Here is a 25398-nt window from a genome sequence, read left to right on the forward strand (position 1 = left end):
TGTGGGCACTGCGCTGAAGAGGCTGCAGTCGTGGGCACTGGTGAGACTGCATTTGGGGGGGAGAAGATCCCTGGCTCGCTGCCACAATGGGAACTCCAGGAAGGGGGGTTCCAAAAATCATTAATGAATATCATATGTTAAAAATAATAAAAACTTTACTAGTGATTCCCCCTTACTGCCTTATGGCAACTTACAAAAAAACAAAAAAAAACAAGCTGTTTTGAAGTTCTAAAAAGCCACCAATCCTATTCCATCTGTTCGAGAAGAAAAACAAAAATTTGGGCAAATATGTGATTGATTATCCTAGGCATTCGCTTTTCCTTGGTTCTAACTAGCTTCTATAAATGAACCCAAGTAGTGTACTGTAATGTGCAATGAAAAATGTCAAAATGCCTGCCTTATTCACTTAGGCAACACATATAAGATTTAGCTCAACTGTGATAATTAGAACAGTGCAGAACATAGCATCCGTTACCTTCTTACGTTCCAGGCGCTCCTGCTCTTCTCTCTGGAAATGCTGCTCTCTCTCCAGTCTTTGCTTTTCTGCTTCTTCTTTAGCCTTAGCTTCAGCTTCCTCCTTCTATAAAAAGACGTTTAGTCAGATTTCTCATTACACATAACAGGACTGCCGTCTTCGATATTCATGGATAAATCTAAACTAAAAATAGATTCTAAAATACATATAAAGACTGAAATTTTATATATATATATATATATATATATATACATACATATACATACACACACAAACACACACAGTGGATATAAAAAGACTACACATCCCTGTTAAAATGTCAGGTTTCTGTGATGTAAAAAAATGAAACCAAGATAAATAATTTCAGAACTTTTTCTACCTTTGAATGATTTATAAACTGTACAACTCAGTTGAGCAACAAACTGAAATCTTTTAGATGGAGGGAAGTAAAAATAAAAAACTACAATAATATGGTTGCATAAGTGTGCACACCCTTAAACTAATAGTTTGTTGAAGCACCTTTTAATTTTATTACAGCACTCAGTCTTTTTGGGTATGAGTCTATCAGCATGGCACATCTTGACTTGGCAATATTTGCCCACTCTTCTTTGCAAAAACACTTCAAATCTGTCAGATTGTGAGGGCATCTCCTGCGCACAGCTCTCTTCATATCACCCCCACAGATTTTCAATCTGATTCAGATATAGACTCTGGCTGGGCCATTCCAAAACTTTAATCTTTTTCTGGTGAAGCCATTCCTTTGTTGATTTGGATGTATGCTTTGGGTCGTTTTTAATGCTAAAAGATGAAGTTCCTCTTCATGTTCAGCTTTCTAGCAGAAGCCTGAAGGATTTGCACCAATATTGACTGGTATTTGGAACGGTTTATAATGCCCTCTACCTTGACTAAGGCCCCTGTTCCAGCTGAAGAAAAACAGCCCATAAGCATGATGCTGCCACCACCATGCTTCACTGTGGGTATGGTGTTCTTTTGGTGATGTGCAGTGTTGCTTTTGTGCCAAACACCTCTTTTGGAATTATGGTCAAAAAGTCCAACCTTGGTTTCATCAGACCAGAACACATTTTCCCACATGCTTTTGGGAGACTTCAGATGTGTTTTTGCAAAATTTAGCCGGGCTTGGATGTTTTTTTGTAAGAAACGGCTTCTGTCTTGCCACTCTACCCCATAGCCCAGACATATGAAGAATACGAGAGAAAATGTCAGGAAAGACCTACTAGAACAGCTGAACTTTATTTGGGGTTAATCAGAGGCACTTTAAATGATGGCACTGACTCCTATTTAACATGACTTTGAATGTGATTGCTTAATTCTTAACACACCTACATCCCCATTTATAGGAGGGTGTGCACATTTCTGCAACCACAGTTTATTTTTACTCCCCCCCCTAAAAGATTTAAGTTTGTTTTTCAATTGAGTTGTACAGTTTATAGGTCACATTAAAAAGGTGGATAACATTCCGAAATGGTTTATCTTTGGCTCATTTTTTTACATCACAGAAACCGGATATTTTATCAGGGGCGTGTAGACTTTTTATATCCACTGTACATACACACAAATAAAGTATATATTAAAGAAAGCTAAAGGGTTACTTCGCTTAAGCGTAAGTGCAAAGACAATATTCAGTTGCTGGTTTGCAAAGGTGCTACATATATAGTACAAATGAAATGTCTGTGTTCAGACCATATCCTTATTTCCTTTATGTTATTCATTTTTACTGTGTTTAGTCAGGTTGCCTGACATCTGCTTTATAGGGACCAGCTTTGCATTAATATTTTTTGGACCCATGTTTCCAATACGGAGAAAAATCAAGGGAATAATACCTAAGGTTAATTTATACAAGCAGTGTATAGCTAATAGATACTTATTTTTGCTGAAGAAAGACTGTATTTAACCGTCAAATGTCTTTCACTTCCATGCAGGAACTGTTTTTCAGATGGCTGCATGGCAACTGAGAATGGCGTCTGGCTTTCGGCACTATGCAGGGTGTGTCTATGCTGCAAAGGTAGCAGGAGATACCAAAGCTATTCCCCGGGTGCACACTATGGTTCCTCCCATTGGCACCTAGGCTTCTACAGACTATAGTACAGATGGCCAGCAGATGGTACCACTGGTGCCCCCAGGGGACTAGAAATTCTACAAGATCTTCACTAGGTGCTTTCTCATTACTACTGCATAGGTAGGTGGTGCAAAGAACAGAAGATGTAAGTATTCAATGGGGTTGGTTTACTAAAATTGGAGAGTACAAAATCTGGTGCAGCTGTGCATGGTAGCAAATTAGCTTCTAACTTCAGCTTGTTCAATCAAGCTTTGACAAAAACAAAATGGAAGCGGATTGGTTTCTATGCAGAGCTGTGCCAGATTTTGCACACTCCAGTTTTAGTAAATCAACACCAATGTCTTCTTTACAGGGGCAGCTTTATTTTGAAGATTTCAGTGACAGTCGTTTTAAACAAATTAAACAGTAGTATAGATGCCAGGTGTAAAATGCCTATGCAGACTGTAGTGAATTGATGTAATAGTAGCAATAAAGAGAAGTATATCACATATGTGTAGCCACGCTTTGGTAGTAAAAAACATTGGGCCCAATAAACTACTGATGGTGTGCCAAATCTTTGGTGCGCCAACACAGATTTATAGAATGTGGCAAATAATTGTTCACATGAAAGTGTTTAAAGTGGGAATAAACTCCCATGGTTGATATTTACCTATAGGTAAGCCTATAGTAAGGCTTACCTTTATGTACAGTAAGTATCTCCTAAACGTGCACCATTTAGGAGATATTTACTTGTAAATGGGCAGGTGACATCACCGGCGCATGCGCTCTGAAGGAACGGCGTGCCCGTGGCATTCCTTCAGATTCCTGTGCATATGCGGGAGGACGCAAACTCGGAAAGGAAGACCAGGCGAAGATGGAAGTCCTTTCAGCGATGACAGCATGTCGCCGGAGGGCTTGATTTTAAGGTAAGTTTCAAATAATGTGCTAGCATGCGATGCATACTAGCACATTATAACTTTACCTTGCCGGTCTAAAAAAACTGGATTTGATCTTACCGTAAAATCCTTTTCTCTGAGGTTCACTGACAGACACAGCTTCAAGTCTTCAGACCATTGGCTTATGCTCTCTCTCTTTAGGAGTAGGACTAGGCGGAAACCTATTTGGTTATGCCCCTGTGGCAGTCCCAGAGGGTATACCATCACTTCCTGCTGTAGGACTCCAGTTTGTAACAAGCAGTGTCAGAAGAACAAATAACTCAACCCCAACAGAGGGGCGGGTGCTGTGTCTGTCAGTGAACCTCAGAGAAAAGGATTTTACGGTAAGACAAAAATCCAGCTTTCTCTTTTGTTCACTGATGGACACAGCTTCAAATCTTCAAACCATTGGGATGTCCCAAAGCAGTGTCAACATGAGGGGTGGAAAAAAACACAGCAAACACAGAATTTCCAACAAGGCTAACCATAGCCAACCAGGTAACAGGAGCTCAACTAGGAACAACTGGAGCTTACCACCAGGAAAATTTTTCATCCTCAAGAAGCAGAAGCCTCCACAACCGCAGCCTGCCAAACGCTGCATCCGAAGATGTACAGCCACCTTAAAAAAATTTTGCGATTGTTTGTACAGACGACCGCGTAGCCGCCTTGAACACCTGAACCACTGACGCCTGAAGACGGAAGGCCTGAGATAGTCCGCTTGCCATTTCTCTACCCCCGGAATGTGCACAGCAGAGAGGGCCGGAACATATCGTTCTGCCCACCTCAAGATGCCAGCCACTTCCCGGGCCACCAGGGTACTCTTTCTGCCCCCTTAATGATTGACAGATGCCACACCCATAGCATTGTCCAATTGTATCCTCACAGGGCGTCCCTGCAGACGATCCACCCATTGAAACAAAGTCTGATCGCCCAAATTTCCAGGATGTTGATCGGCAACCTGGACTCCTCCCAAGTCCAGACACTTTGGGCCGAACATACTCCCAAGACACCTCCCCATCCGGCCAGACTGGCATCCGTGGTGACTACAGTCCAATACAAAAGGAAGAAAGGATTTCCCAGATGTAGAGCCGGGAGAGACTCCCTCGAACCCTGACTCAACAGAATCAGATTTTCCAATGACAGCGGATCCTTGTTCCATTTAATCAGAATCTCCCTTTGCAAAGATCTGGTGTGGAACTGCGCAAACGGAACTGCCTCGAAGCTGGAGACCATGAGACCAAGTACTTGCATGTAAGCCCTGTGTGACAATCGATAGTTGAACAGGACCCGAACAGCATCCTGTAGCTTAAGAAGTTTTATCTGAGGAAGAAACACCTGGGCTGATGCTGCATCCAGCGTCAGAGCCAAGTAGTCCAGCTTTGTGGATGGAAACAGTGCCGATTTCGGAAAATTTAGTGTCCACCCAACAGTGGCGGTTGGTGCATTGAGGGCGCAGGGGCGCCGCCTCCCCCATCCATGCGTACGGCCCCCTAAACTACATGCAGGGCGCCAGATGCATGGAGTTCAATGGGGCTTTTTTTTTTTTTTTAACCATGTGATTAGAGCCAGAGGCTCTAATAGGCTAAAAAAAAAAGGGTGGGCTCTGCGCCCCCCGAGCCCACCCAGTTGTGTGACAATGCTTTTGTCACACGGATCCTCCTTCTGGCCAATCAGGAAGCGGGTCCTGAGACCAGTTTCCTGATTGGCCAAAAGAATGAGGGGAAGAAGCCGAAGCCGCCGTTTGCTGCTGCACATGCCCAGATGTCCAGGCAGGGTGAGTGAGCCGGGAGGGCCGGGGTCCTGCTGTGGTGAGTGAGCCGAGGGGGGAGGGGGGCAGGGTCCTGCTGTGATCCTGGGGGGGGGGGGGTACGGTGTGTGGCCTGGTGTGGTCTGGGGGGGTGAATAGTGCGGTCTGTCTGCCGCCCCCCTCGGCCCATGGAGCACCAGCCGCCACTGCCACCCAAACTCCTGTAGAGTTCGCACCATAACATCCAAGTCGGCTTCTAGAGAAGTAGATCGTCCAGGTAGCCTAGTACAGCAATCCCCTTCTGCCCTAACAAGGCAAGAACTGGGGCCAAAACTTTTGTGAACACTTGAGGAGCTTAAGCGAGACCAAAGGGTAACGCCACAAATTGAAAGTGCTTTTCGCCCACGGCAAAACGAAGAAAACGCTGATGCCCGACATATATTGCAACATGAAGGTAAGCGTCCTTGAGATTGGTAGAGGCCAGCAGATCTCCTTGATGCTGGAAAGCTACTACTATGCAGATGGACTCCACCCAAATTTTCTGAACCAGCATAAAGTGGTTCAGAGCCTTGAGATCCAAGACCGGACGAAACTTGCCTTCCTTCCTGGGAACTGTAAACAGATTTGAATAAAAACCTTGGAAACGTTCCGACTCTGGAACCAGCACAATAACTCCTTGTGCTAACAGGTCCTGCACCTCTCTGTAAAGGCCCTGTAGCCGCTCTGGAGACAGGTGTAAGTTGGAAGGAAAGAAACTCGATCTTGTAACCGAACCGACTCAGTTCATAGACGCATTTGTCCTGAATGAGCAAGTTCCACAGATCCGGAAAGAAGCAAAGATGTCCGCCCACCCTAGATGCAGGTGAGGGCACCCCTTCAGGCTGGAGAAGGCTTGTCTGCGGAGCCAGAAGTGCCAGCTTTGGATGTCCCATTCCAGGGTCTCTTGGAGCCTCCCGCAAAGTTACGGATGGATCTCAAGCCCTTCTCCTGTGAGTCAGCCGGCTGAAAGGGCCGCTTGTGACCCGAAAAGAAGAAACCATGCTTATGGCGAGGTTCCTTGCCCTAAGCAGCTTGCGGAAGTAATGTACTCTTACCCCCCTGTTAGACCCCTATTGATCTCTTCCATAGAAGCACCAAACAGACTTTCACCTAAAAAAGGAACAGTCAGCACCTTTTTAGAAGTCTGGTCAACTGACTAGTACTTCAACAAGATCATGTGGCGAAGGATCACCGCCGTTATAGAAACCCTGCCGGCCAAGGGGGGCCGCATCAGGGATGCATCACAAATATACTGTAACCCTTGGATCAACTGATCCACCAGGTCCGCCATTTCAGAAGGGTGTTGACTCCCCTCCAGATCCTGGCGCAAAATCTTAGCCCATTCCATTAAGGTCTGGGATACCAAGGTGATAGCAAACACTGGTCTTAAAATTGAACCAGCCATGGTGAAGAGGTACCGGACCAGAGCCTCAGCTCTTTTGTCCACGGGGTCCTTAAAAGATGGGGAATCTTCCACCGGCAAAAGTGTGGCCTTATTTAGCCTGGAAACCTGAGAGTCCCCTGACGGTGAAACTGTTAATTTCTTCAGGAGAGACTCCTCATCAGAAGAATATCTTCTACGCTTAGGAATATTAACCATGCGTTTCAGGGAACCCCACTGACTACTGGCAATCTCATCAAAATAGGCAGGAAAGGGAAACGCCTTGTTCACCTTGGAAGATTTGCCTGTGCCGACGTTGCCGACTCAGCAGCAGCTGCGTCCTCCAAATTTAAAGTTTCCCGCTCTCGATACAATCAGGGCCTCCACCTGTGCTATTTCATGCGCGGTTGCAGAGGAGGAGGACTCATCCTCACTATTAGAGCACTTAGCGTGCGTGGAGGCAAACCCATACTCCAAACTAGGCAGAAAAAACTGGAGTCCTACAGCAGGAAGTGATGGTATATCCTCTGGGACTGCCCCAGAGGCGTAACCAAAAAGGTTTCAGCCTAGTCCTACTCCTAGAGAGAGAAAGCATAAGCCCAATGGTCTGAAGACTTGAAGCTGTGTCTGTTAGTGAACGAAAGAGAAAAATAAAAAAAATAAAAAGAATAAAAAAGCATGGCGGTTTACTACCCCTTTAAACAGGAAGATGCAATCAGTGCACCAAATGTTTAAAAAAATCCCAAAGTATGAATTGTTGCAAAAAAGTTACACAATATGTGCCAACTACAATTAAAAATAAAATGTATTTTTCAATATTTGGTGCAATAAAGTGGTACGGTATTGTGCCAAAAGGATGATGGCGCATGACAGTCAAGATCATGGCGCCTATGTGTTCTGCAAAATAATATTTTATGTAAAATGTGCCATGTGACACTCCACATTAGTTTACATCTGCCAATCATAGTTCTGTGGGCCCAACTGTATTCTCCAAACTTCATTTTTTTTTTCTAAAAAACTCTATTACAAATTTGAGTGTAGCTGCATCAGGATGTTAACGGGACACTATATCAAATGTATCTTACGCATGATGACAACATCAAGGAAAACATTGATGTGCCCAATGACCCAATAAATTATTTTATTTTCTAGCCTGCAGTAGAAAAGATCTACTGGAATATGGTGTGATACCAGGCACTTGTATACACAAGACCCAGTATGGTTTTCATAAAATGGGAATTGGATGAATTCCATTAGGGGGCAGCAAAGTAACATCCTTCAAATAGGACCCTTCAGCAACATGTGACAGGCTTTTAGTGTATACAACCACAGCACAGTGTGTGAACTGAATCGGTCATATGATCAGGGGAACAGGACATCCGTGTCGATAACTTCTATGCTGCAGGGCTCTGTATAATTCTTGCTTACATTTAATTACTACATGTGGTACCAGGCTTGTGATAAGCAGCCTGAATCTACAAAAAAAAGGGGTGATGACTCTCCAATACAATCTTATGCTGTGTAGAATAATCTTTGTGATCCTCACTTGTTTCTGCAGTCTCTCCATTTCTTCTTGTTCAGCTTTGGCTTTTTCCTCAGCTTCTTTCTTTTTTTGCTCCTCCTCGCGCTGTTGTTTCTCCTCTTCCTCCAGCCTCCTTTGCTCCTCTAGCCGGCGAGCCTCTGCCTCCCTCTGCGTCCTTTCCTCAGCCTCCCTGAGAGCACGCTCTTCACGTTCTCTCCTGTAGAAAACAGCATTCTGCCATTAGTGAGGACAGGAGTATCTACAATCAGCAAACATAAGGAATCAGAGGACAGACACAGCAATTTGAGTCCGGTATTTCAGAAATAAACAAGCCTGACAACCTGTAACATGCAATCAGAATTCAGTCTATGTCAAAAGCAGGAAAGTTTTAAAATTAGATGCTGGTAATACTAGAACTAATTATAAAAGAAGTTTGAGAATTTAAAAAAAAAAAAAAAAACATACTCACCTAGGTGGATGCAGTAGCGAGCTGATGCTGCATCTACCCCCCCCCCCCCCCACTGCCTCTAAGGCCGGATATACACGGTTCAAATCTCGGCCGGTTTAGCAGGAATCGGTCGAGATTCTAACTGTTAATGGGCATGTACCAAACTGATCGATCAATCAACTTGGGTAAAACCAGCCTGCCGTATTCTCTTAAAATTATCGCTATTGGCTACTATAGCATCAAGCGATAATCACCGTCTTCACCCGGCGGAGAAAGATTTCTTCCCAGGAGCAGACAATGGCTCGGCAGGAGCGATTCCCCTATGTTGATGGGGGAATCATGCAAATTTCTCTCATTGCAACCTGTGGTAACAGGAAAGAAATCTGCACTGTGTATGGCCTGCCTAAGACCAAGAACTGAGGGATCAGTGGTCTTTGATGTTCAGTGAGCTCTGCCCCTCCAGCACTGGGCTGTGGAGGGAGAGGGAGCAGCTGGCTCAGGGTCACGCCGAGAGGCTGAGCCAGCTGCCGGTCATTCATCTGGGTGGATCCCAACATTAAAGTTGGGATCTCTCTAGTCCCTGGACTTCCTGAGTGACAGCAGTCCGCTGTCAGCTGAATATGGGTCATAGAGTCACAGGAGTGCAGAACGGAGGAGTGCTCTCCTATGACCCACAGGAGACATAGGGCAAAAGAGTCATTACATTTTTAATACCACCCTACAAAACCCCACCATAAGTTAAAAATAAGGTAAAATCTGAAAGACCGCTTTATTTACCTTCACCATGATCCATTGGAGACAGTAAATCGTTAATAAACCCAAAAGCAAATATTTATTATATAGAATCTTATCATTTTCTAGATGTGATGGCTGTATTTGCTTTATTTTTTGGCTTTCTTTCTTTTATTTTCATCCGGTGATCTGGCCAGAAAGTCCATCTTTTTTTTTTAGTAAAAAGCTCTTTTGCAGATGTATCAGTTACAGGAATGAGACAAACCATTCAATGCTTGCAGGGGTGCTAACAATGATCAGTTTTATTTAAGTAAAACCTTTATTCCCAAAAGGAGAAAAAACTGTTACTGTAACTGCCTATAACAGTGATGGTGAACCCTGGCACCCCAGATGTTTTGGGACTACATTTCCCATCATGCTCATGCACTCTGCAGTGTAGTTGAGCATCATGGGAAATGTAGTTTCAAAACATCTGGGGTGCCAAGGTTCGCCATCACTGGCATATAAAATGTTAGCTGGAGTTAAGCTTCTTTGTTAGTGTATCTAAATCTGCTAACCAAGTAATGTGTGTGAGCCGCTCAGGCTGTATAGGAATAAAGTCTTGTGCCCACTGCTGTGAGTGATGGATGGGAAGGGAGCTCTTCTATGACCCAGGAAATGGCAGAGAGTGATAGGTGTCCTTGGAGCCGCACATCAAGTCAAAGCCTGCTGGGTGATAGTGAATAGTCTCAGCCTGGACCCCCGCCAGGCCACGCCATTCACTATCACACAGCAGGCTTTGACTTGATGTGCAGCTCTTGGGACACCTATCACTGTCTGAATCTGTTAGAACATTTAACACTCCCCTCCCCCCAGACTGACAATGCTGCTGTTAAAAGGTGCCCCCTGTGCTCCTTCAACTAGAGTGGGGTACTCTACTACAGGAGGTGTGTTACTGGCCAGATCACCATGTGAAAACAGACGGAGGGAGCCTAAAAAAAGAAAACTAATGCAGCCACCACATCTAATGATTAGTAAGCTGAAATAGATCACATTTTTGGTTTGAATACCTCTTTAAGCAAAAATTTGGAGTATCTTTAAGGCCCCTTTCACACTTGTGCGACTTGTCCTGCAACTTGGGACTGCAAAGTCGCATGACAAGTCCTACCCCATGATTTCCAATGAGTGCCATTCATATCTGTGCAAATTCAATTCGCAGTGACTTCAAAGTAGTCCCTTCCCTACTTTGGTGCGACTTTGATGTGACTTGAGGTCCAAAGACCTTAAGATTATACAGGCATGGCTTTGTTCCAGTCAAAGTCACGTGACTTTCAGGTCGCACAAGTGTGAAAGGGGCCTAAGGGACACTGCAGTCTCTTGCCAGTCATTGTGTGTCACAGCCTTTCTAATACCTACATCTCTAGACTTGTAAGGCTTTCTGGACTTTTTGCAGAGGCTGGATGATCAGGTCCTTGCATAAGTACAATGAAGCAACCTTAGGACATGAATAATTACATAGGGCATGTGTTTGAAGGTTCAGGATCTATATAGAGTCACAGTTATGAGAGCATGGAATTTCAAAACACCAAGCTACCTGTAGCCGCAGGATTGACCAGGTGTACCCAAGCCAGAGCACGAGGGAAAAGAAAGTTAATAGCAGTAGACCGCTTATAAGTGCACAAATAATTTTCTGTGCTAGAGTGAATTAGAAAAGAAACATGCAAACTTTATAACAAACCATTACAATTATATTAATGCCCAAACCCTCTACTTCAATATCTTGATATACAACACGGCTCAGGCAGCTTCAGAGCAGGAATGTGCAATTTTCATCATAGAACCTGAAAAAGTTTATACTTTGTGGCCCAGGTCTGCTAAGCTAGGATATATAAACATTAAAGTGGTCACATAGACAAGCTATGCACATCCTGTAGCTAGTTGAATCTGAAAATCATAAATATTTTATCACAGTGATACTATTTCTAAAACTGTAAGGTTATGCTATCTGAGCACTTTGGTTAAAAATGGTACCTGATTGATTAATCCTTTAGGATGAAATTTAAAGGAGAAGTAGGGCTAAAGCTATTGAGGTCTACTTCTCCTGGGGGTCACAGGGGTGCACTTTGTTCTGCACTCCTGTGACCAGTATTCAGCCGACAGTGAGCTAAAGCCTGCTGTCAGCTGACATCACATAGCCAATCCAGACTCTGAAGAGATCCAGACAATTTTGTCAGGATCCACCCAGATCTCTGGACTGCCAGCTGGCTCAGCCTCTCAGCAAGCTGCCCCCCTCCACAGCCCAGTGAGCGCTGGAGAGGCAGAAACCTGGTGACTGTCCCCAACTCTCTGCTCACTGAAGACTGAGAACTGAGCGATCAGTGGTCTTTGATCACTTGGTGTAGAGATGGCGGGGAGCAGATGCAGCATCGGATCAATGTTGCATACACATAGGTGAGCATCAATGTTTTATTTATTTATTTATTTATTTAGCTCGAACTTCTCTTTTAAAAGAGAAATAAGGAAATAGAAAAAAACAAACAAATCATACTCGCATAGATGGCTGCAGCACTGATCCCCTGCCGGCTTTATCCAGAGAACTGACCAATTAAACACCGCTGATCGCTCAGTTCTAGGTCTTCAGTGATCAGAAAACCAGGGACTGACAGTCACCAGCTCTCTACTCTGCCCCTCCAGTGATCACGGGAGCGCCAGGCTGTGTAGGGGTCAGGAATGGCTTGCTCAGGCTCTCAGCGGCTTGCTGACAGGTTGAGCTACAGCAGCTGCCGGCTCAGGCATCTGAGTGGATCCTGACTGTAAAGTTGTGATCTTTCCAGAGCCTGGACCGGCTGAGTAATTTCAGCCGGCAGCAGGCTTTTTTCGCTGTCGATGAAAACAGGTTGCAGGAGTGCAGAACAAAGTGTATTTCTGTGACCTACCTAAGAAAGAACAGCCAAACAAGCTTTAGTCATACTTCCCCTTTAGGGTTTATTTTCCTTTTAATTAGGTCAACATTACATCTAGCTGGCTGTTAAAATGCAAACATAAGAACACAGACAGCTTGTAGTATAAGCAGGGCTGTCATTAGAAATCTTGGGGCCCCGTACAGCCTACCTGGCAGGGCCCACTCCCTCATCTTGGTCACCCAGAGGAGAAGAATGCGGTAGTGCGCTGCAACAAAATGTGGGTGCGGCAAAAAAGCTAATGGGGGAGAAGCTTATGACATGAGCCTGCATACAGAATGCAGGGATTGCATGTATGTAATGTACAGATTGCAGGGGGTCGGGTATGTGTAATGTACAGAGTGCAGGGATCAGCAATCTCCTTGACCTTCCATTAATCCCTATATCCTTGACATATTGCAGGCTGTGCCCATCGCTACCATCAACCCAGATCCCTCCGATCTATAACTCTGTACTTAGCACAACACCCATTCAGTCCCTCAAACCATCACTTACCATGATCCTGACAAGTGCTAAATTGGGTAAGGCAACCCTGGAGATGTGGAGATTTACAACAAACACGGGAAGTGATCAAAAATAACCAGGGTGAATTACACTTGTTTTTTTAAGGAAATAACTTCGCCCCACTAAAAAGCAAGAAAGGTTTGGGAGTTCAGAGGTAAGTAATATGTAATCCAGAGTTCTGTAGTAGGTAGTGGAAAGTTCAGAGGTCAGTAGTAGCCTAGGTAATGCAGAGTGTAGGGTTAAGTAGTAAGTACCGTTAAGTGCAAGGGTTAGGAACAAGTAACAGAGTTCAAATATCAGTATTATCTAATGCAGAGTGCAGGATTACACATACCTACACTGTAGACATAGGGGTCAGGAACAAGAAGTAATGCAGAGGTCAAAAGTAAGTAGTGTAAAGCTCACGAACATGTAATGCAGAGTCTGAAGGTCAGTAGTAAGAGTGCAGCACATGCGCATCTATACTGTAGACCTCAGAAATGCGTTGACCTGGAAGGTGGCCAGAAGCAGAACAGTCTTCCTCAGTCCAGCGAAGCTGTATAGACCTGTCTTGACCCTGCTAGCCTATAGGGTCTGGTGGGAGGGGGGGGGGGGGCAACCCCCATTGGTTGCTCAGAGTACAGTTAATCTGTTTTTTTGACATATTGTAATGCAGTTTTAATGCCCTTCAATATGTTACTACAGAGTTACAGTACTTTAAAGAAACTCGAACCATTCCAAACCCAAACCCTTATTAATTCCAACTACTAGGATAAAACTCACCTCTGCTGTTCCTCTCTCTCTCTCCTCTCTTGCTCCTCTCTTTCCCTTTGCTCCCTGGCCTGCCGCCTCTTTTCTGCTAGCAGGCGAGCAGCTTCATCTTTATCTGTGGTGCCAGCCATAGGCTTGCTTGGAGACGGGACAGGAGAAGGTGCAATTACTGCAGCAGAGACAGGTGCAGGGGCTTGTACGGTAGCAGGGGTACTGGAAAGAACAGGCTCTAAATATAAAATATAAAACAATGAAATGAAGCCACATTTTGCATCATCAGCATAGAATTTATTTTTCTTTAGATACAGGTTTGAAAAATGCAGACAAAAGCAAAACTAATTAAAAGAAACATCCAATTGTAACAGACAGCAACACCATGTTTAAGGTTTCACTAGACAAATGTAGTTGAGGTCAGAGTCTCTGAGCTTTTGGTTTTAACCTTGACCTATCTTGTCCTGACTTTCAGGGCAGGTGTGTTGGCAAGTTGATATCAATGCAATGTGTATTTATTTGCAATTTTGTCTGGGCAGAGGATGTCTCAACTGATCCTCTAGTAAGTGGGTCACATATGTCTGAACTTTGGTCTTTGCTTCCCCACAAGCTCAACCACTGAATTTTTTTTTTTTATAGAGCTAAGAAGGGTCTCAATTTTCTTGATTTCCTCTTATTAGTCCAGTTGACTGCTTTCACCGGGAATGGAAATAAATGGAATTGCCCCAGTGGGAATTAAAACAGCATAAAAGTCTTCCAGCACTTTTTCCCTCTTACCCATTGCATTATAATCAAATGCTTTAGTAACAGAATTTGTCCCCATTGGAAAGATCTCCTGTACAGTGATCAATGCCATTGGGAATGGAAGAGCAGAAAACAAAGGGAGCACTAAAATCCATCTATTAGGGCTCTTTCACGCGGAGCGGTCCGCATTGCGATCCGCTCCGGTGCTTTTTTTTTTTTTTCACGGAGAGGATGACACTTGTGTCATCCGCTCTGTACGTCCGCATATCGTCCCATCCGTTTGCGGATGATATGCGGACATAATGTAAGTCTATGGGCATTGTGGATGTCAGCGGATGACACCGCTGACATCCGATTTTCCTTCCTTTCCGTTTTTTGAATGGAGGAAAAATAGGGTTCTGTTCCGTTCCAAAAAACGGAACAGAACTGACAGGAAGAAAATCGGATGTCAGCGGATGGTACTCCGCTGACATCCGCAATGCCATAGACTTACATTATGTCCGCAAATCATCCGCAAAAAAAATAGGATGATTTGCGGACATATGGAGCGCCCGTGTGAAAGGGCCCTTACTTTCCTGCTCATTCCAAAGCAAAAGAAAAGTTTCATTTAATCTACTTTAGCTTTATCAATCTTATAACATCTTCCACTATTAACCACTTCCAGACCGCCAGCCCATAATGTACTGCACACCCTCCCTCAGACACCGGCTGCGATTGTACACAGCGGGAGTCTGACAGCAAGCCTTGGCCTATGATTCATTGCTGGGACCTGCTAAGTGTCTAATCACAGCCCAGAGCCCTGTATTGACAATCAAAAACCCAGTGCTGATCAAATACCACCAAAAGAAAGCTCTATTTGTATGAAAAAAAAAAGTATTGTTTAGATACAGCATTGCATGACTGCGCAATTACTAGTTAAAGTAGCGCAGTGCTAAATAGCAAAAAATGGCCTGGTCCTGAAGGTGGCAAAACTACCGGAGCTAATGCAAACTAATACCTAGTTGTATCAATATTATTTTACAAACAGAAATTTTTATTTTATACAGGGCAAGGTTGTTAGAGTAAATACTGCCAATAGGTCATGTAAACCCCTAGTTTCTTTCGTATTTAAATACTGTGGAACACATATTTAAAGTGACCCTCTCAGGTCTAAAAAACAATTAAGAATAAAGTTACCTGCAAGAGAAGAGTGTTTATTCTCACCTCTCTGTGGCCCATGTCTCCTACCTTCCTGTCAATCCAGCACTGCAGCCTCCGTAAGACTCTTAGCATTTGACACCTACGGGAGTTCCTCTGCCTGACACATGCCGTGATTTCGTTCTCTGACCCCTACATCATTACAAGATCCAGCAGTGACCAAGGAGCCGGTGAATGGAAACACAGGTCATGGCATGAAACACAGGCATCTTACACATTCTTACTGATACTGAAGTTCTGGAATGGAGAAAGGGTAAGAGACACAGGCCTTTTATTTTTTCTTAATCTGACAGGGTCACTTTACCCACATTTGACTCATTTGTGGATGGTGTTCTTTTAAATAACAATATAGATTGCTTTCTATCATAGGAAAAAGCAAAATCCCCTACCGACCAATGTATTATGGATGGTCTCAGGCAATCAGCACTGAAAATAAGGAAGTTACCCAATGCAATAAAGTACAATACAAACCTGTACTAGATGCAGCACTGCTAGCAGTACTCTCTGGTGTTTCCTGTGCCTTTGTTTCCTCTGGCTGAGATGCAGGGGATGGCTGTCTCTCCTTCTCAATTTTCTGCTCTGCTTTCTTCTCTCTGACTTTGCTGGGAGTTTTCTCTTCCTTCAGCTTCTCTGTTTTAGGTTTTGATTTAGGTGTCCCCTGTGAACTCTTTGGAGGAGTCACCTTTGGAGTTATTGGTAAGGAAGGACCTAGGCAAGGTGAGGCTGGGCGCCGGGTAGGTGTGGAAGGGGAGGACGGGCGGTTTTTGGACTTCGTACTGATGGTAAAAAACAAAAATCATTATAACCTTGTTTCCAACACCATATACTTTTTTTTTTTCTCTGCCATTCAATGTACCTTTTGTCAGGAGTGGGAGATGCTCGGCTCCTTGTAGCAGGTAAGGACTGTCTTTTTTTGATGATACGCTCTCTGCTCAGTGCACTTCTCTCACGCTCATTTTCTCTATCTTTTTCCTTCTTCTCTTTCTTTTTCTGCAAAGGTAAGCAAAAAAGAATGGAAAGATCAGAGTATGTTATTGCTTTAAACCTGTCCTTCACATTTTTGTTGTTAAAAGAAGAGTTCTATGCAATCTCTGATTGACTCTCTCTTCAATACTTTTCTTCTGGTAATACCCTCCAAGTTCTGGTTCATATGAGTCTACTATAAATGTCCACCCAATTCCAGAAAGTGGAGGAGAGAAGAAATGAATTACTAGGGAATTTCCAAGCCTATCACACACACTCTTAACAAAACTGGATTTTATCAGTGGAGGTCTTCTATAAAAGGCTACTTCACCAAAAAGGGTAATTCTGTTTTTAAAACAAATTTCTGACAAAATGTACAGCAGCACTGCTGCCACTGTGCCCTTTTTTTTACTAGAATGCAATCCTTGAACTCCAGTCAAGCAAATATGTCTAAATAAAAAAGAAAGTGCAGTGCTACAAACAATTAATATAATCAGTGTTAAAAAAAGGAAGATTGAGTCTATATATATATATATATATATATATATATATACACACACAGACACACAAAAGATCAGTCCCAGGCAGATTAGCCACGTGAATGGAGGGGATACACCAACTAAGAAGCTGTGCCAGGTAAGATAGGGTGAGCAAAGAACCGATCCACTTCACACCCAAAGTGAGTATTGAATATGCTTACCGCAACCTGTGGACCACTAAGTTATAGGTGGTCACCTTTAGCATAAGGGAATAGGGTCTCCTTCCGAACCATATGCCTGGAACTACTCAGGATAATCTATGAGATTCCACAATATCTGTTGCGGTCCGAAACGCGATCCGAAGGCAGATTGTGCATCAGAAAGCAACAAGCGTAAATGAGGCCTTTGCAGCCCACTCTATGCTACTGATGTCAAAGCGTTTTTTTCTGTCCCTGAGGGGTAGCGGCAGATTCTTCCTCCTAAACCCAGCTCCACGTCCCAGGTCTCCCTTACCTGCCTAGGCGCAACCTAACCCGACAGCTAGCACTGCTTACAACCGCCGAGTCATCACCCAACTAGAGTTTCATAGGCCTCATTTACCCTTGTGTTGCTTTCTGACTTACAATCTACCTTCGGATCACGGTTCGGATCGCAACAGATATTGTGGAGTCTCATTGATTATCCTGAGTGGTTCCAGACATATGGTTCGGAGGGAGACCCTATTCCCTTATGTGTAAGGTGACCACCTATAACTTAGTGGGCCACAGGTTCCGTTAAGCATATTCAATACTTACTTTGGATGTGAAGTGGATCGGTACTTTAGTCACCCTATCTTACCTGGCACATCTTTTTGGTTGGTGTATCCCCTACATTCACATGTATGATCTGCCTGGGACTGATCTTTTGTATATATATATATATATATATATACACACACACACACATATACATACACACACACACACACACACACACTCAATCTTCCCTTTTTTTTTTAACACTGATTATATTATTGTTTGTAGCGCTGCACTTTCTTTTTTGTCATTTGTGTATACACATGAGTGTGTATTTTTGCTCTTAAGCCCCATACACACGTACGGATCGTCGTCATACAAACGTTCGTCTTTTCTCCCCGGGATGTCGGTGTCTGTTGAAAAGTGCAAAGACAGCACAAGGACAGCACAAGAATTTTGTCCGCAGACTTCAGCTGACTGCAGAAGTGATGTCATGTAATGGTTAACTTTCCCTGTGTTTTTTATTTTCTGAGCATGCCCAGTCTTGCAAATCTGCGGTCTGTCGGCTGATTTCTGTACTGACTGGCGAACAATCGTCCGTTCTGGTGTCCGCAGACAAAAATTTTCATGTTTGCAAGAAAGACTTTTGTCTGCGGATTGTGCGCAGACAGCTGTCGGAGGCACCATACTAACACGCGTACAATCGGCAGATCTTTCGTCCGCCGACGTTTGTATGACGACGATCCGTACGTGTATACAGGGCTTTAGTGCTAGCAGCTTTTTATTTACTCTAGCGCAGTGTTGTTTAAATATGTCTAAACCCAATTATTAAGGGTCTGTCCGAATGCAGCATTCTGGGAGTAGACCATCAGTCTGCTGCAGGCAGAATATAGCATTTCCTTTTTCTTCCCTCCTCTGGTGATCACTCTGTCCAGTTTGGTATTCTGGGAGATATGATCTATGTTAGGATTTTGATGGCTTTCTAATCTCACCATGACCATCAGAGAGACTGATCTGTGGGAATGATGGATTTTGATTAATTCTGGCAGCAACAATGCTGAGCTGTGAGAGACATAGTGCTATATGCTGGATGCTCAGTGTGCCTCCCTCCAGCCTATCTGCCCTCTATCTATCCATCAGAATCCATGTGCTTCCACTGTGGAGCCTCTTAAAAGTTAGAGGTTAGAACTACAGGTAACAGGGTGCCTTAGCGGGGCTTGTCACTTATGCATGCATTTGCAAATGTATGCAGACTAAACCCCTGTTTTTTAACGCATACTGTTAGACAGGTCAATTTGGTTGGTCCCAGGCTGGTCGGTAAGTAGAGCTTGGTATTTTCCTTGGCCTTTTTTTTGAGCTGTGACACCGCATTCACACTGCAGCGGCACGACTTCGGGGGCGATCTGTGTAGTCGCGTGCAGCGCAACTTCGGCACGACTTGCACGGACTTCATAAAATGAATGTCTATGCAAGTCGCTCCAGGTCGCCCCCAAGTAGTATAGGACCCTTTTTTTAAGTCAGAGCGACTTGTGCCGCTCCTATTAGAACCGTTCCTGTACCACACAATGGGCCGCGACGGTCCGCAACTTGTCAGGCTAACCAAGTCGCCTGACAAGTTGTATTAGTGTGAATAAGTCTGAGAGACATGTATACACAACTAGAAAGAAAGAACATTACACAGGTATCAGGATTTACACAGTTATATCATCTCTTAGGCACATGCGATGATCTTGAAAGATGTGGAACAAAACATGGTACTACCCTTCTGGGGAGAAAGGAAGATGGAAGCATTGTCAGATGTACTGTGGACTCTTTCAGGGGTAATGACAGCACTTTAAAACTGTGGAGCAAGTACTAAAAATGAACCTTTACTTTGCACATGTATGGCAAAACACAGGTGAACAGCAAGCACTTTCTATTTACTCACTATTTATCTGCAGACAAAAAGTCTGTAAGCTCCACCTTGCCTTGTTCAGAGCTTACACAGAGCTAAGCACCTTAATACACCCATAGACAACATCATTACGGCCTAGCAATTGGCAGCTCAGGCATGCTGGATTGCATCATTAGACAAAGTACTGCATTCACTTTGTTGAGACAATTTAGACAGGCAAGCGAGAGAAATGAATAGTGGAAGGTGGAGCAAAGTACAAATTCAATATACTGAAGGGAGAAAATGCTGCTCCAGGTGTGTGATAGTAGCTTACAGGTGGTATCCCATAGAGTGCTAGTCCCGGCCCGCCTCCATGGAAAGCTTGTAAGGAAAGAAATGGCTGCACATCCAGTAATTGCAATTGCCTTTAATTTCCAAAGTGATGACACCAAAGACACCAACATAGGGTCACATAGATGCGTTTCACACATACATCTTGTGCTTAATCAGTAATGATTAAGCACAAGATGTATGTGTGAAACGCGTCTACGTGACCCTATGTTAGTGTCTTTGGTGTCATCACTTTGTCATCACTTTGGAAATTAAAGGCAATAGGAATTCCTGGATGTGCGGCCGTTTCTTTTCTTAAAAGTACAAATTCATGTTTAAATTATGTGAAGTTCCCTCTCACCGGAGATATGTCACTGCGTTTCCGGGGTGTTACATCAGGGCTGCCGGCTGTAGTCCTCCGACGTTCTGAACACCGATGCTTGTGACCATTACAAGAGGTTAGTGGACTTGCAGAGGCAGAACGAGGACATACTAATGAACCTGACAGGTAAGAAATGCATGTAAGTAAGTCAATCAGTCATACATAAAGTAACAGACTTACCAGGCCTGTTTCACATGGGCTTCAGTTTGTAAAAGAGCAGTGTTAACAGCAAGCTTTGACAAAGCATTTGCAGAGCTTTCGGTAAGCTATGCTGAAGCTTTTAAAATACCAATAAGCTGCAGTTTGTAAACGCTGAACACAAATCCTAATGGCAGTGCTGGCTCCCACTTTAAATGGCAGTGCTGGCTCCCAATTCAAATAAGCTGCAAGCAGGCTTCAGCAGTACTTGAGGCTTATTGAAAGCCTGCTGAAGCCTGCTAGCAACATGTTCAAAGTGACAGTCAGCACCCCATTTATAATCTGTGTTTAACATTCACAAACTGGTGCTGAATCCTGAATGGTACTTTTTAAGCTTCAACAAAGCTTGCTGAAAGTGCTGCAAATGGTTTGTCAAAGCATGCAGCTCACGCTGCTCTTATACCAGCTGAAGCCCGCGTGAAACAGGACATAATGGGTGAGAAATAATCTGTGCATACTCAGATCTCTGCTGTTTCCCGGGAGGTTTGCTGCACTCCGGCTTCTTGCTAGAAAGGACAGGGTGGGTGTCATCAACCGATCTACAATACTGCTTTCCCAAGGACTGAGCTGCAAGCTCCTATCTGCAAAAGCATAAAGAAGGGGATTATTAGGTAACAGAAATTAAAAGAAAAGTGAAAGGCAGGAGGAGTAGTTTTACATAGGTATACTATATCCATCATCACATCAATAAAATATAAAAACTAGTAATGCTACAGTGTGTAGCAAAAGGGATGGGCTTATAAATTTGAAGTGAAGAGTTGCTCCATGATTTGTGGGGGGAGTACACAAAACCAAGTTTCCTCCCACACTCTGAAGACAAAATTGGCTCTAGTGTGTGTGTGTGTGTGTGTGTGTGTGTGTGTGTGTGTGCGTGTGCGTGTGTTGCGTGTGTGTGCATTTTGTAAGGCACTCCACAAACAGCTGGACCTATATAAATCCTATATAATAATAATAATACTAAAGTTTGCATGAGATGTAGGGATCTTAGCTGGTTAGCTCTTTGAGAGCAGGAACTGATGTGAATGTATAATATATGTAAACCAAAAAGTGAATTATTGGCGCTATATAAATACCTAATAATATTAATAAATAATACAGGCTTAGTCATGAAGGTTACCTGAATGACTGAGCCCCTGTTTGGGGAGAAACATGTCAAAAGGAGTAGTAGAGCGTCTGGGGGAGCAACAGGTCCTGCTAGGTATGCACCCAGGGACTGTGGATGATCCGGAAGACCGTAATATCTTATATGTATCTTTACAGAAGACAAGCACACCCATACTGCATAAAGGACTTCGATAGAGGGGTTTCTATCAAGTCATAATGTTCACCTTTAAGTCCTCCCACTTTTCTTTTTCCAAATAATTAAAGGGAGTTAAGGTGAGAAGATTCTCACGTGACCAAGTTCCAAGAAGATTATCAATAAGAAATATGGTTTGTGTGTTACAGTAAATTAACCAATTAATATTTCTGTTAAAATATTGTAAGAAAGCCAACAATGTCTACCCAACCTCTTTTTTCAAGAGACTGGTGGGCTAAAAGAAAAAAAAATGGCAGCATGTCTGTGGTTAGTTTTCATCATTCTCTTATTTTGTGAACCTATTGTGCATAACCAGCATAACAAGAGAATCTTCAATTATTTTCAGAAATCATACAGCGTTCTGTAGTCCCCAAAACCTAGACACAAGCTATCAGATCAGAAGTATGTTCTCCCGCATGTTTACAACAGCTAACAGACAGGGCAGCAACTTCTGTTATACAATGATGAAACTTCCTCCTCTGTTTTCCGCCCTGGAAATATTTGGGAGGCCATAGCTGGTAACGAGCTACATTCCTAAGAAACTGAAACTCATCCCGATCTCCCTAGACACAGCAGCTCTATTTAAACCATATAAATAGACAGGCTTGTACAGAGACTGCAATCCCATAAGTTTACATTCCCAACTTATATTGACACTTGTATACAAAAAAAAAAAAAAAAAAAAAAAAAATAGTAGAACACAATGCACCTAGAATTGCTGTGACGGCTCTTCCCGACTTGTGATAATTAAATTCAGGGTGTGAAATGAACTTTGCTGTTCATATCACAGATACGGTCAGAGGATCTGTCTCAGAAGATGTTTTACTATGCTGGAAGATCCCATCATCTCACTCTATAGTGGGTCAAAGTGAAAGTCACACTATGCAGCTATTGCTATGAATACCTTAATTGCTGAAACCAACAGCTAAACTGTACAGTATATGACAGACTTGGAGATAACCAAAACAAAAAGAGCATGGGACAAACATACAGTTCATCCAGAAGTATTCACAGCACTCCACTTTTTCCACATTGTGTTGTTTCAGCATTATTCCAAAATGGATTGAATTCATTATTTTCCTCAAAATATTACAAACAATATCCCATAAAGACATTTAGCAAAAATATTACAAACAACATCCCATAAAGACATAAAGCAAATTTTTTAAAAAAAAAAATCACATGTACATAAGTATTCAAGTATTCAATAAGTACATAAGTATTCAAGCCTTTGCCATGATACTCAAAATTGAGCTCAGGTGCATCCTGTCTCCACTGATCAACCTTGAGATGTTTCTACAACTTGATTGGAGTCCACCTGTGGTAAATTCAGTTTATTGGGCATGATTTGGAAAGGCACACACCTGTCTATATAAGGTCCCACGACAGTAAACCGTGCATGTCAGAGCACAAACCAAGCCATGAAGCCCAAGGAATTGTCTGTAGGCCTCCGAGACAGGATTGTATCGAGGCACAGATCTCGGGAAGGGTACAGAAACATTTCTGCAGCATTGAAGGTCCCAATGAGCACAGTGGCCTCCATCATCCGTAAATGGAAGAAGTTTGGAACCACCTGGACTCCTCCTAGAGTGGGGGCCGCCTGGCCAAACTGAGCGATCTGGGGAGAAGAGCCTTAGTTAGGGAGGTGACCAAGAACCCAATGGTCACTCTGACAGAGCTCCAGTGTTTCTCTATGGAGAGAGGAGAATCTTCCGGAAGAACAGCCATCTCGGCAGCACTCCACCACCCAGGCCTGTATGGTAGAGTGGCCAGAAGGAAGCCACTTAGTAAAAGGCACATGACAGTCAATCTGCAGTTTGTTAAAAGGCACCTGAAGGACTCTCAGACCATGAGAAAAAAATTCTCTAGTCTGATGAAACAAAGCTTGAACTCTTTGGCCTGAATGGCAAGCATTATATCTGGAGGAAACCAGGCACCACTCATCACCTGGCCAATACCATCCCTACAGTGAAGCATAGTGGTGGCAGCATCATGCTGTGGGGTTGTTTTTCATCAGCAAGGACTGGGAGACTAGTCAGGATTGAGGGAAAGATGAATTCAGCAATGTACAGAGACATCTCTGCTCCAAAGCCCTCTGGATCTCAGACTGAGGGCGAAGATCCATCTTCCAACAGAACAACGACCCTAAGCACACAGTATAACCAAGGAGTGGCTATAGGACAACTCTGTGAATGTCCTTGAGTGGCCCAGCCAGAGCCCAGACTTGAACCCATGAGAACATCTCTGCAGAAATCTGATAATGGCTGTGCAGCGACGCTCCCTATGCAACGTGATAGAGCTGGAGAGGTCCTGCAAAGAAGAGCGGGAGAAACTGCCCAAAATTAGGTGTGCCAAGCTTGTAGAACCTTATTAAAAAAGACTTGAGGCTGTAATTGGTGCCAAAGGTGCTTTCACAAAATATTGAGCAAAGGCTGTGAATACTTATGTAAAAAAAGAAACAAAGAAAAGGGCGCATCGACCTAGCGCATTATCCTCAATAATAGGCTTTTTTTATGCAACATGTAAAATGGCTACTCACAAACACAGGTGTAAAAATGATCATAACAGGCTCAGTAGCTCCAGTGTCAGGAATACTCCATATGAAAGTCCATAATCCAATGAGATGACGGCTGACGCGTTTCGAGGCTCAGCCTCTTCCTCAGAGCCACCTGTGTTTGTGAGTAGCCATTTTACATGTTGCATAAATAAAGCCTATTATTGAGGATAATGCGCTAGGTCGATGCGCCCTTTTCTTTGTTTCTTTTTTGACTGTAGTACCATTGGACTACCCCAGTCCTCTTTGGGCTGCAAGACCTAGCTATCCAAGACGCCAGCTGTAAGTCCCGTGGTGTGTGGTCAGGGAGCTTGGATTCTAAGCGCAGGAGAAGGGTGTTATCACCTTATTGTTTTGTGAATACTTATGTACATGGGATTTTTTTCCTTTTTTATTTTTAATATATTATGAATAAGACTTCAAACAAACTTCTTTCACATTGATATTATGGGGTATTGTTTGTAGAATTTTGAGGAAAATAATAAATTGAATCTATTATGTAATAAGCTGCAACATAAAGTGTGGAAAAAGTGAAGCGCTGTGAATACTTTCTGAATGCACTGTAGATCTATACTCAGACAAAAAAAGTTAACCCCTTTGCATCGGCACCTTCAGGCCCTTTAAGAGGCTTCAGATGCCAGAAGGCAGGGTGAGGTTTACGATCATGTAGCCACCGTAATTGGCTGTCACGGCAATCACATGATCGGAAAGCTCCCAAATGCAAGTAGTGATATGGACCTTTCCGTTACATACGATACCTGTGCAGGGAATGCGCTCTCGGCACAGCTGTGTCTGCAAATTGCTATCCAAATATGCGGCCGCTCGGTGCCAAGTCCTACCCACCGAGGGGTCGCATATTTGCGTACTGTCCGTGCCAAGGGGTTAAACAAAATAAAAAAAAATACAGAAGTGAAAACAAAAACATATATACTTTAAAAAAATAAATAAAACAAATGGGGCAGAATGGATGGACCACTTGGTGTTTTCTTCTGCCGGCACTCTTCTGTGTTAGAATTTTCAAAACGGTTGGCCAACTACATTTTATTTTTTGTTATAAAAGCATCAGGTTTATAAACTGATGCTTTTTAGATTTTCTTAATATTTGTATAATGTTTTATTATATTGTAT

General features: G+C 43.4%; 1 protein-coding gene across 2 annotated transcripts in view; it reads right to left on the reverse strand.

Moving 5' to 3' along the window:
• Positions 1-25398, reverse strand: part of MAP7D1 (MAP7 domain containing 1) — a 198530-nt gene that overhangs the window by 14311 nt on the left and 158821 nt on the right. For both annotated transcript variants that reach the window (XM_082246679.1, XM_082246678.1), the window contains 7 exons: positions 20878-21000; positions 20201-20340; positions 16317-16450; positions 15932-16236; positions 13541-13757; positions 8180-8372; positions 476-580 (listed from right to left, as the gene is read on the reverse strand). In XM_082246679.1, coding sequence (XP_082102805.1) covers positions 476-580; positions 8180-8372; positions 13541-13757; positions 15932-16236; positions 16317-16450; positions 20201-20340; positions 20878-21000 — 1217 coding nt within the window. The remainder of the gene's footprint in view (positions 1-475; positions 581-8179; positions 8373-13540; positions 13758-15931; positions 16237-16316; positions 16451-20200; positions 20341-20877; positions 21001-25398) is intronic.

Source organism: Pelophylax lessonae (genome assembly GCF_965119305.1).
Source record: "Pelophylax lessonae genome assembly, chromosome: 2".
Classification (NCBI taxonomy): Eukaryota; Metazoa; Chordata; class Amphibia; order Anura; family Ranidae; genus Pelophylax; species Pelophylax lessonae.